The following is a 13,296-nucleotide window of genomic DNA, read 5'->3' as shown; positions in this document are numbered from 1 at the left end:
AAGCCTTCTTTCTTCTTATACTCACCCGGCTTCTATCTTCCGGCTCTGTAAGGAGGACGGTGGCGCGGCTCTGGGACGAACGGTGGGGGGAGACCTGCGTTCCAACTCCCTCTGGAGCTAATGGTGTCCAGTAACCTAAGAAGCAGAGCCTATCATTTAAGTAGGACTGCTTCTCTCTCCTCAGTCCCACGATGCAGGGAGCCTGTTGCCAGCAGTGCTCCCTGAAAATAAAAAACCTAACAAAAGTCTTTTATCAGAGAAACTCAGGAGAGCTCCCCTGTAGTGCACCCATTCTTCTCTGGGCACAGAATCTAACGGAGGTCTGGAGGAGAGGCATAGAGGGAGGAGCCAGTGCACACCCATACTAAAAGTTCTTTATAGTGCCCATGTCTCCTGCGAAGCCCATCTAGACCCCATGGTCCTTACGGAGTCCCCAGCATCCTCTAGGACGTAAGAGAAATAAGATAAGGTCATGTGCAACCGTAACAGCGTAGTATGCAGTGGAGAACGTCAAAGAAAGAACACAACACCCCAACTTCACTCACATTCTTTGGTGTGTGAATACTGATGAGTTTATTAAAATAACTGACTGATGTACGTGCCGTATCATTACATACATGACTGTACTAGTGGAAATTTAGGAGATGGGAAAACGGGCTTATAAGAAACATCCTAGTGTTTAGGTCTTCAGCAGGAAACCTGGAAACAAAAACAAAGGTCTTTATTTGGCTAAAAACAAGGCTCAGTCTATGTCTGTGCAAAGAGATATTGTATGGGAGGAACATGACGGATGCGGCAAGACCAGCGACACTTATGAACAAAGTTGATCATTAGACAGAGGACAAGCTGACACTCCAGGAGAGACCGGGAGGCATTTCACCATAAAAACCAATAAGATCAAGTCCACAGGAAAATGGGAGACACGTTCTCCAATGTCGTCATTCACCACACAAAAAAAAAAACACAAGACAAAAAAAAAGCCCTAGCGATCATACATGTATATACTTCATGATCGATTGTCCAAAGGCCCACAAGAACTTATATAAAGTACACATGATCGCCAACAGACTCACGGAAGGGAAGCTGCAAACGGTGTAGACCCTGGAAATGGCTCCACCACAAAGAAACACACAAAATGCTTTGTCCGTCTGACCCCATGACATTCACACAGCGGTAATGGAACTGGTCCCAGTACAGGCGCATTTTCACCCAGACGTGTTTGGGATAACAGAGAAATGACGTTTTTGTAGGCAGCAGTTCCTAGTCCAGCTTACGTCCCACCACAGGTCTCTAGTGACTTGAGATCATAGCAACAGCCCAGTTTTTAATGGCCAACGTAGTGTTCTGTAAGTAGGCCCAGGAAGATTGGGTAACACTGGTCAAGTGTCCCTTGGTGCAGTCCCACGTCACCTCACCACTAAACGGGAAGAACCACAAGAACAGTTTAGCATCACAATGAAACGTCCTGACTGAATTACTTAAATACACACAGGTCAAACCCCATTAGCCCCCCCCCCACCCCCAGGCCAGATCTCGCAGATTTTGGAAGCAGTCCTAAAGGGTTGCTAATACATATCCGCGAGTCCGGAGGTACCATAAGTGCGGCATACGCCGGCACTTACTCACGGATTGACCCCGCAGTGTTACGATTTCTGAAGCAGCTACTACAATTCCTCTTCTGCCACCTTTGGTTAAACAGAGTAGACCTCCAAGACGTGGAGATTGCACATCAGCTGTTCTAATTCTATATTCTAGTGTAGAAGACTGAGACAGGAGGAACTCTCCCCGTCAGCCGTTCTGAACACACTCTGTAGAGTCCTCACAACCCGACTGGACTAGGTCCGTTTCCTCTGCGTGTTTAGTGTGCCTGTCTCTGACCCTACATGATATAGTACTGTAATGCAGAAAGAGACTACGTCTGTGCCTAGGCCGCCTAGAGAACCTACTTGCAAGAGTCCACGTATTGCTGCCACGCTCTCTGTACGGCGGCCTCGCAATACTCCACTGCAGGCACAAGGTAGCTACGATACAGATGTAGAAGAAGCTCCCGCAGGTACTCAATCAGGTGAAAGACGGAGTCAGGAATCCGAGACTGAAGCTGATGAGAGAGGAGGAAACAAAAGGGAAACCAATTGAGAACACTATGCAAACACAATAAACGCAGGTGGTGGTCGTCTCAAGTCTTAACGCAGGTCAGGGGGTTGTGCCCACACATGAAGGTGACTACCAGGTATTCAGGTAGCAACTGCCGGAACATTTATCGGCATTACACAGCGACACTTATTTCACGTATGTGGCAAGGCTACGCCACTCTACAGCTTTCGTTTTTGAATGGTGACTAGGTAATGGTGCATGAAAGGTGCGGTAACCCATAGCAACATGATTGCATCATTCTCCTAGATGAAAGCATGTATCTCGTTGAGTTAAGAGCAGTGGTCTCCAACCTTAATTGGGGTGTGAGCTACTTTCGGAAAATAAAACCTATGAAGGAGCTACCCCCTCCCCCCAATGCGCGTGCGTTCCTGCGAAAGTGGATGTGGCCTCACAAAAGTGGGTGTGGCCTCACATCTACAAGTAATGCCCCCCCACGTAGTGTCAGATACACAAAGAATGCCTCCAGCAGTGCCAGATACACAAATAATGCCCCCAAGCAGTGCCAGATACAAATCCCCCTGCAGTGCCATTTAAAATGCCCCCCCCCCCGCAGCGCCAGATAAAATGCCCCCCCCCCCACAGCGCCAGATAAAATGCCCCCCCCCCGCAGTGACCGATACAGTGCCCAACACAGTGCTATCCCTTGCTGGCGTCTTACTATGAGGGACGGAAGGGGAGAACAGCGCAGTGCGCGCCTCTCCTGTGAAGTCCATAGAGCGGCTGCGGTGACGGTGACCGTCTCCGGCGGCGGCGGGAATGTAAAATATGGTGCCGGTAAGTGAGCCAATCAAAACTCGCGGTCCGGCAGCCAATCAGGTTCCACCACTGCTGGTCCACAAGCTCTGATTGGCTGACGGCCGACACCATATTAAAAATGAAGGGAGGAGTAGTGCCAGTGACTGCCCAAGCCCATGCGCTCTCTGAGCTACCGTAAATACTACGGCGAGCTACCGGTAGCTCGCGAGCTACGGGTTGGAGATCACCGAGTTACAGCACCTTTATCCCTTTGCTCCAGTTTTCACTATACAGTCCCTCAATGACGCCACCTGTGAGCTGGAGAAGATGGCGTCCGGTTACACGCTTCAATTAGGGAGCTCAGAGAATCCCCCAGCATGCTCCACAGAGGACACGGCCACTGACATACACAACACAGACGTGAAACATGACCTTTCCCCGTATTTGGGCAATATAACACATTAATAAAGACCACAGAAACAGTTAATGGGGGACATCTCCACGTATCTCTTACCCATTCAATAAACCAGGGCAGGTTTTCCTTCAGGTAAGCGGTCTGTGTGGAGCATTTCTGTGTCACGTACACCAGGCCCTCCCGGGTTTTCTCCCACAAAAGCTGCAGGCCTGGTCCCAGAACATCCGCCATCTGTGAGTAATATACCGGAACATTCCTCTCCAGCCAGCTGCCGGACAGGGAGGAGATTATGTCAGTGCTGCGTCACAGGTCAGGGGAGGGGTAACACACATGCACGGCAAGTTCTAGAGATTACCGCACACAATGGGATATATAGCGTAAAATGTTCCTATGTATACATTGAGCATGTCGCAGGATCGCGGCACCGGCACTCATTGTCGGAGGATGAGACTTCTCAGGGAAAAGCAAATATTCAGCACACAGCTGGCTGGCTATAGCCTTAATGGAAATCTATGAATGCTACGAATATAGGTTTGGGTGATACTGCCAGCACTGTGCAAGATCAGTTATTACACAGGACAGAGGTGTGATACTGCCAGCACTGTGAGAGATCAGTTATTACACAGGACAGGGGTGTGATACTGCCAGCACTGTGAGAGATCAGTTATTACACAGGACAGGGGTGTGATACTGCCAGCACTGTGCAAGATCAGTTATTACACAGGACAGAGGTGTGATACTGCCAGCACTGTGCGAGATCAGTTATTACACAGGACAGGGGTGTGATACTGCCAGCACTGTGTGAGATCAGTTATTACACAGGACAGGGGTGTGATAACGCCAGCACTGTGCGAGATCAGTTATTACACAGGACAGGGGTGTGATAACGCCAGCACTGTGCGAGATCAGTTATTACACAGGACAGGGGTGTGATACTGCCAGCACTGTGCGAGATCAGTTATTACACAGGACAGGGGTGTGATACTGCCAGCATTGTGCGAGATCAGTTATTACACAGGACAGGGGTGTGATACTGCCAGCACTGTGTGAGATCAGTTATTACACAGGACAGAGGTGTGATACTGCCAGCACTGTGCAAGATCAGTTATTACACAGGACAGGGGTGTGATAACGCCAGCACTGTGCAAGATCAGTTATTACACAGGACAGGGGTGTGATACTGCCAGCACTGTGCGAGATCAGTAATTACACAGGACAGGGGTGGGATACTGCCAGCACTGTGCGAGATCAGTAATTACACAGGACAGGGGTGGGATACTGCCAGCACTGTGAGAGATCAGTTATTACACAGGACAGGGGTGTGATACTGCCAGCACTGTGCGAGATCAGTTATTACACAGGACAGGGGTGTGATACTGCCAGCTCTGTGCAAGATCAGTTATTACACAGAACAGGGGTGTGATACTGCCAGCACTGTGCGAGATCAGTTATTACACAGGACAGGGGTGTGATACTGCCAGCACTGTGCAAGATCAGTTATTACACAGGACAGGGGTGTGATAACGCCAGCACTGTGCAAGATCAGTTATTACACAGGACAGGGGTGTGATACTGCCAGCACTGTGAGAGATCAGTTATTACACAGGACAGGGGTGTGATAACGCCAGCACTGTGAGAGATCAGTTATTACACAGGACAGGGGAGTGATACTGCCAGCACTGTGTGAGATCAGTTATTACACAGGACAGGGGTGTGATACTGCCAGCACTGTGTGAGATCAGTTATTACACAGGACAGGGGTGTGATACTGCCAGCACTGTGAGAGATCAGTTATTACACAGGACAGGGGTGTGATACTGCCAGCACTGTGTGAGATCAGTTATTACACAGGACAGGGGTGTGATACTGCCAGCACTGTGCAAGATCAGTTATTACACAGGACAGGGGTGTGATAACGCCAGCACTGTGAGAGATCAGTTATTACACAGGACAGGGGTGTGATACTGCCAGCACTGTGTGAGATCAGTTATTACACAGGACAGGGGTGTGATACTGCCAGCACTGTGTGAGATCAGTTATTACACAGGACAGGGGTGTGATACTGCCAGCACTGTGAGAGATCAGTTATTACACAGGACAGGGGTGTGATACTGCCAGCACTGAGCAAGATCAGTTATTACACAGGACAGGGGTGGGATACTGCCAGCACTGTGCAAGATCAGTTATTACACAGGACAGGGGTGTGATACTGCCAGCACTGTGAGAGATCAGTTATTACACAGGACAGGGGTGTGATACTGCCAGCACTGTGAGAGATCAGTTATTACACAGGACAGGGGTGTGATACTGCCAGCACTGTGCGAGATCAGTTATTACACAGGACAGGGGTGTGATACTGCCAGCACTGTGAGAGATCAGTTATTACACAGGACAGGGGTGTGATACTGCCAGCACTGTGCGAGATCAGTTATTACACAGGACAGGGATGTGATACTGCCAGCACTGTGTGAGACCAGTTATTACACAGGACAGGGGTGTGATACTGCCAGCACTGTGCGAGATCAGTTATTACACAGGACAGGGGTGTGATACTGCCAGCACTGTGCGAGACCAGTTATTACACAGGACAGGGGTGTGATACTGCCAGCACTGTGTGAGACCAGTTATTACACAGGACAGGGTGTGATATTGCCAGCACTGTGAGAGACCAGTTATTACACAGGACAGGGGTGTGATACTGCCAGCACTGTGAGAGATCAGTTATTACACAGGACAGGGGTGTGATACTGCCAGCACTGTGCGAGATCAGTTATTACACAGGACAGGGGTGTGATACTGCCAGCACTGTGCGAGATCAGTTATTACACAGGACAGGGGTGTGATACTGCCAGCATTGTGCGAGATCAGTTATTACACAGGACAGGGGTGTGATACTGCCAGCATTGTGTGAGATCAGTTATTACACAGGACAGGGGTGTGATACTGCCAGCACTGTGAGAGATCAGTTATTACACAGGACAGGGGTGTGATACTGCCAGCACTGTGTGAGATCAGTTATTACACAGGACAGGGGTGTGATACTGCCAGCACTGTGCAAGATCAGTTATTACACAGGACAGGGGTGTGATACTGCCAGCACTGTGCAAGATCAGTTATTACACAGGACAGAGGTGTGATACTGCCAGCACTGTGCGAGATCAGTTATTACACAGGACAGAGGTGTGATACTGCCAGCACTGTGCGAGATCAGTTATTACACAGGACAGGGGTGTGATACTGCCAGCACTGTGCGAGATCAGTTATTACACAGGACAGGGGTGTGATACTGCCAGCACTGTGCGAGATCAGTTATTACACAGGACAGGGGTGTGATACTGCCAGCACTGTGCAAGATCAGTTATTACACAGGACAGGGGTGTGATAACGCCAGCACTGTGCAAGATCAGTTATTACACAGGACAGGGGTGTGATACTGCCAGCACTGTGAGAGATCAGTTATTACACAGGACAGGGGTGTGATAACGCCAGCACTGTGAGAGATCAGTTATTACACAGGACAGGGGAGTGATACTGCCAGCACTGTGTGAGATCAGTTATTACACAGGACAGGGGAGTGATACTGCCAGCACTGTGTGAGATCAGTTATTACACAGGACAGGGGTGTGATACTGCCAGCACTGTGAGAGATCAGTTATTACACAGGACAGGGGTGTGATACTGCCAGCACTGTGCAAGATCAGTTATTACACAGGACAGGGGTGTGATACTGCCAGCACTGTGAGAGATCAGTTATTACACAGGACAGGGGTGTGATACTGCCAGCACTGTGAGAGATCAGTTATTACACAGGACAGGGGTGTGATACTGCCAGCACTGAGCAAGATCAGTTATTACACAGGACAGGGGTGGGATACTGCCAGCACTGTGCAAGATCAGTTATTACACAGGACAGGGGTGTGATACTGCCAGCACTGTGCGAGATCAGTTATTACACAGGACAGGGGTGTGATACTGCCAGCACTGTGTGAGACCAGTTATTACACAGGACAGGGTGTGATATTGCCAGCACTGTGAGAGACCAGTTATTACACAGGACAGGGGTGTGATAACGCCAGTACTTTATACATATGAGGAAAGTTTAGCGCATATGAACTCACCTGTGTCCATGTTCCGCACAATATGACACTTTGCTCCACGCCTCCTGCGACACGTACAGCAGACCTGTTTGTTGCAGTATCTGTGCAGATGAAGACGCTGGAAGCAGAGTAAAGTGCGGCATCAGTATGGGAAAACCTCCTTACAGGGAGCCGAGTGTCACAAAGCTGGCACTATACCAGCCTGAGTACAGGCCCTGTGACCGATGGGCTCATAGTGGTAGATTGGGGGAGATGTACTACCAGGCCTCTTATATACCCTCACTAAGCTGCAGCCTGGATTGCTGCACGGAGGTGATAGCTCTGCAGACCTCTATCCTGGCTGTATTGCTGATCCCAACGCTGTGCACGAGTGAGATCTCATTCTGGACCAACTGTGCAAAGGTGTCAGCAGGACTGGGAAGTGACAGCACCAGGGGACATGCTTAGTAAGTGCCCCGCAATACTTCCCACACTGAAATCAGATTTGTCCAGGGTCAGCATTTGAATGCGTTTCAAAGAGGTGGTAAAAAGCCCTCTTTTGGCAAAAGCACAAAAATAAGAATTTACTTACCGATAATTCTATTTCTCGGAGTCCGTAGTGGATGCTGGGGTTCCTGAAAGGACCATGGGGAATAGCGGCTCCGCAGGAGACAGGGCACAAAAAGTAAAGCTTTAGGATCAGGTGGTGTGCACTGGCTCCTCCCCCTATGACCCTCCTCCAAGCCAGTTAGGTACTGTGCCCGGACGAGCGTACACAATAAGGGAGGAATTTTGAATCCCGGGTAAGACTCATACCAGCCACACCAATCACACCGTACAACTTGTGATCTAAACCCAGTTAACAGTATGATAACAGCGGAGCCTCTGAAAAGATGGCTCACAACAATAATAACCCGATTTTTGTAACTATGTACAAGTATTGCAGATAATCCGCACTTGGGATGGGCGCCCAGCATCCACTACGGACTCCGAGAAATAGAATTATCGGTAAGTAAATTCTTATTTTCTCTATCGTCCTAGTGGATGCTGGGGTTCCTGAAAGGACCATGGGGATTATACCAAAGCTCCCAAACGGGCGGGAGAGTGCGGATGACTCTGCAGCACCGAATGAGAGAACTCCAGGTCCTCTTTTGCCAGGATATCAAATTTGTAGAATTTTACAAACGTGTTCTCCCCTGACCACGTATCTGCTCGGCAGAGTTGTAATGCCGAGACCTCTCGGGCAGCCGCCCAAGATGAGCCCACCTTCCTTGTGGAATGGGCCTTAACCGATTTAGACTGTGGCAGGCCTGCCTCAGAATGTGCAAGTTGAATTGTGTTACAAATCCAACGAGCAATCGACTGCTTAGAAGCAGGCGCACCCAACTTGTTGGGTGCATACAGTATAAACAGCGAGTCAGATTTTCTGACTCCAGCTGTCCTGGAACATATTTTCAGGGCCCTGACAACTTCTAGCAACTTGGAGTCCTCCAAGTCCCTAGTAGGTGCAAGGCACCACAATAAGCTGGTTCAGGTGAAACACTGACACCACCTTAGGGAGAGAACTGGGGACGAGTCCGCAGCTCTGCCCTGTCCGAATGGACAAACAGATATGGGCTTTTTTGAGAAAAAACCACCAATTTGACACTCGCCTGGTCCAAGCCAGGGCCAAGAGCATGGTCACTTTTTATGTGAGATGCTTCAAATCCACATATTTGACTGGTTTTAAACCAATGTGATTTGAGGAATCCCAGAACAACGTTGAGATCCCACAGTGCCACTGGAGGCACAAAAAAGGGGTTTGTATATGCAATACTCCCTTGACAAACTTCTGGACTTCAGGAACTGAAGCCAATTCTTTCTGGAAGAAAATTTACAGGGCCGAATTTGAACCTTAATGGACCCCAATTTGAGGCCCATAGACACTCCTGTTTGCAGGAATGCAGGAAACGACCGAGTTGAAATTTCTTTGTGGGGCCTTCCTGGCCTCACACCACGCAACATATTTTCGCCACACGTGGTGATAATGTTGTGCGGTCACCTCCTTTCTGGCTTTGACCAGGGTAGGAATGACCTCTTCCGGAATGCCTTTTTTCCCTTAGGATCCGGCTTTCCATCGCCATGCCGACAAACGCAGCTGCGGTAAGTCTTGGAACAGACATGGTACTTGCTGAAGCAAGTCCCTTCTTGGCGGCAGAGGCCATAAGACCTCTGTAAGCATCTCTTGAAGTTCCGGGTACCAAGTCCTTCTTGGCCAATCCGGAGCCATGAGTATAGTTCTTACTCCTCTACGTCTTATAATTCTCAGCACCTTAGGTATGAGAAGCAGAGGAGGGAACACATACACCGACTGGTATACCCACGGTGTTACCAGAACGTCCACATCTATTGCCTGAGAGTCTCTTGACCTGGCGCAATACCTGTCCCGTTTTTTGTTCAGACGGGACGCCATCATGTCCACCTTTGGTATTTCCCAACGGTTTACAATCATGTGGAAAAAACTTCTCAATGAAGTTTCCACTCTCCCGGGTGGAGGTCGTGCTGAGGAAGTCTGCTTCCCAGTTTCCATTCCCGGGATGAAAAACTGCTGACAGTGTTATCACATGATTTTCCGCCCAGCGAAAAGTCCTTGCAGTTTCTGCCATTGCCCTCCTGCTTCTTGTGTCGCCCTGTCTGTTTACGTGGGCGACTGCCGTGATGTTTTTCCCACTGGATCAATACCGGCTGACCTTGAAGCAGAGGTCTTGCTAAGCTTAGAGCATTATAAATTTACCCTTAGCTCCAGTATATTTATGTGGAGAAAAGTCTCCATACTTGATCACACTCCCTGGAAATTTTTCCCTTGTGTGACTGCTCCCCAGCCTCTCAGGCTGGGCTCCGTGGTTACCAGCATCCAATCCTGAATGCCGAATCTGCGGCCCTCTAGAAGATGAGCACTCTATAACCACCACAGGAGAGACACCCTTGTCCTTGGATATTGGGTTATCCGCTGATGCATCTGAAGATGCGATCCGGACCATTTGTCCAGCAGATCCCACTGAAAAGTTCTTACGTGAAATCTGCCGAATGGAATTGCTTCGTAGGAAGCCACCATTTTTACCAGGACCCTTGTGCAATGATGCACTGTTTTTAGGAGGTTCCTGACTTGCTCGGATAACTCCCTGGCTTTCTCTTCCGGGAGAAACACCTTTTTCTGGACTGTGTCCAGAATCATCCCTAGGCACAGCAGACGTGTCGTCGGGATCAGCTGCGATTTTGGAATATTTAGAATCCACCCGTGCTGATTGTAGCAGTATCCGAGATAGTGCTACTCCGACCTCCAACTGTTCCCTGGATTATGCCCCTATCAGGAGATCGTCCAAGTAAGGGATAATTAAGACGCCTTTTCTTCGAAGAAGAATCATCATTTCGGCCATTACCTTGGTAAAGACCCCGGGGTGCCGTGGACAATCCAAACGGCAGCGTCTGAAACTGATAGTGACAGTTCTGCACCACGAACCTGAGGTACCCTTAGTGAGAAGGGCAAATTTGGGACATAGAGGTAAGCATCCCTGATGTCCCGGGACACTATATAGTCCCCTTCTTCCTGGTTCGTTATCACTGCTCTGAGTGACTTCATCTTAATTTGAACCTTTGTAAGTGTTCAAAAAAAAATTTTTTTTAGAATAAGTCTCACCTAGCCTTCTGGCTTCAGTACCACAATATAGTGTGGAATAATACCCCTTTTCTGTAGTAGGAGGGGTAATTTAATTATCACCTGCTGGGAATACAGCTTGTGAATTTTTTCCCATACTACCTCCTTGTCGGAGGGAGACTTGGTAAAGCAGACTTCAGGAGCCTGCGAAGGGGAAACGTCTCGACATTCCCATCTGTACCTCCGGGATACTACTTGTAGGATCCAGGGGTCCTGTACGGTCTCAGCGCCATGCTGAGAACTTGTCAGACGCGGTGGAACGCTTCTGTTCCTGGGAATGGGCTGCCTGCTGCAGTCTTCTTCCCTTTCCTCTATCCCTGGGCAGATATGATCTTATAGGGACGAGAGGACTGAGGCTGAAAAGACGGTGTCTTTTTCTGCAGAGATGTGACTTAGGGTAAAAAACGGTGGATTTTCCAGCAGTTGCCGTGACCACCAGGTCCGATGGACCGACCCCAAACAAGTCCTCTTCCTTTATACGGCCATACTGTGCCGTTTGGAATCTGCATCACCTGACCACTGTCGTGTCCATAACATCTTCTGGCAGTTATGGACATCGCGTTTATTCATGATGCCATAGTGCAAATATCCCTCTGTGCATCTCGCATATATAGAAATGCTCTATAGTCAATAAAATACTGTCCCTGTCAAGGGTATCAATATTTTTAGTCAGGGAATCCGACCAAGCCACCCTAGCTCTGCACATCCAGGCTGAGGCGATCGCTGGCCGCAGTATAACACCAGTATGTGTGTATATACTTTTTATTATATTTTCCAGCCTTGTCAGCTGGTCCTTGAGGACGGCCCTATCTATAGACGGTACCGCCACTTGTTTTGATAAGCGTGTGAGCGCCTTATCCACCTTAAGGGGTGTTTCCCAACGCGCCCTAACTTCTGGCGGGAAAGGGTATACCGCCCATAATTTTCTATCGGGGGGAACCCACGCATCATCACACACTTTATTTAATTTATCTGATTCAGGAAAAACTATGGTAGTTTTTTCACATCCCACATAATACCCTCTTTTGTGGTACTTGTAGTATCAGAAATACGTAACACCTCCTTCATTGCCTTTAACGTGTGGCCCTAATAAGGAATACGTTTGTTTATTCACCGTCGACACTGGATTCAGTGTCCCTGTCTGTGTCTGTGTCGACCGACTAAAGTAAACGGGCGTTTTAAAAACCCTTGACGGTGTTTTTGAGACGTCTGGACCGTACTAATTGTTTGTCGGCCGTCTCATGTCGTCAACCGACTTTGCAGCGTGTTGACATTATCACGTAATTTCCTAAATAAGCCATCCATTCCGGTGTCGACTCCCTAGAGAGTGACATCACCATTACAGGCAATTGCTCCGCCTCCACGCCAATATCGTCCTCATACATGTCGACACACACGTACCGACACACAGCAGACACACAGGGAATGCTCTATACGAAGACAGGACCCACTAGCCCTTTGGGGAGACAGAGGGAGAGTCTGCCAGCACACACCAAAAAGCGCTATATATGACAGGGATAGCCTTATGATTAAGTGCTCCCTTATAGCTGCTTTTATATTAATATATATATAGCCATTTATTTTGCCCCCCCTCTCTGTTATACCCTGTTTCTGTAGTGCAGTGCAGGGGAGAGACCTGGGAGCCTTCCTGACCAGCGGAGCTGTGACAGAAAATGGCGCCGTGTGCTGAGGAGATAGGCCCCGCCCCTTTTCCGGCGGGCTCGTCTCCCGCTATTTAGTACATTTAGGCAGGGGTAAATATCTCCATATAGCCTCTGGGGCTATATGTGAGGTATTTTTAGCCTTTTTAAAGGTTTTCATTTGCCTCCCAGGGCGCCCCCCCCCAGCGCCCTGCACCCTCAGTGACTGCCGTGTGAAGTGTGCTGAGAGGAAAATGGCGCACAGCTGCAGTGCTGTGCGCTACCTTAAGAAGACTGCAGGAGTCTTCAGCCGCCGATTCTGGACCTCTTCTTGCTTCAGCATCTGTGAGGGGGCCGGCGGCGTGGCTCCGGTGACCATCCAGGCTGTACCTGTGATCGTCCCTCTGGAGCTTCATGTCCAGTAGCCAAGAAGCCAATCCATCCTGCACGCAGGTGAGTTCACTTCTTCTCCCCTCTGTCCCTCGTTGCAGTGATCCTGTTGCCAGCAGGAATCACTGTAAAATAAAAAACCTAAGCTAAACTCTCTAAGCAGCTCTTTAGGAGAGCCACCTAGAATTGCAC

General features: G+C 49.1%; 1 protein-coding gene across 1 annotated transcript in view; it reads right to left on the bottom strand.

Annotated features, from left to right (window-relative positions):
- Window positions 1-546: 546 nt before the first annotated feature.
- TMEM214 (transmembrane protein 214) overlaps window positions 547-13,296 on the bottom strand; it is a 46,948-nt gene continuing 34,198 nt past the window's right edge. The window contains exons 14-17 of the mRNA XM_063914947.1: window positions 7,423-7,519; window positions 3,404-3,572; window positions 1,947-2,098; window positions 547-1,417 (exon numbers count right to left, since the gene is read on the bottom strand). Coding sequence (XP_063771017.1) covers window positions 1,291-1,417; window positions 1,947-2,098; window positions 3,404-3,572; window positions 7,423-7,519 — 545 coding nt within the window. The 3' untranslated portion in view covers window positions 547-1,290. The remainder of the gene's footprint in view (window positions 1,418-1,946; window positions 2,099-3,403; window positions 3,573-7,422; window positions 7,520-13,296) is intronic.

Source organism: Pseudophryne corroboree, chromosome 4 (genome assembly GCF_028390025.1).
Source record: "Pseudophryne corroboree isolate aPseCor3 chromosome 4, aPseCor3.hap2, whole genome shotgun sequence".
Classification (NCBI taxonomy): Eukaryota; Metazoa; Chordata; class Amphibia; order Anura; family Myobatrachidae; genus Pseudophryne; species Pseudophryne corroboree.
This window is presented reverse-complemented; position numbering and strand designations above follow the sequence as displayed.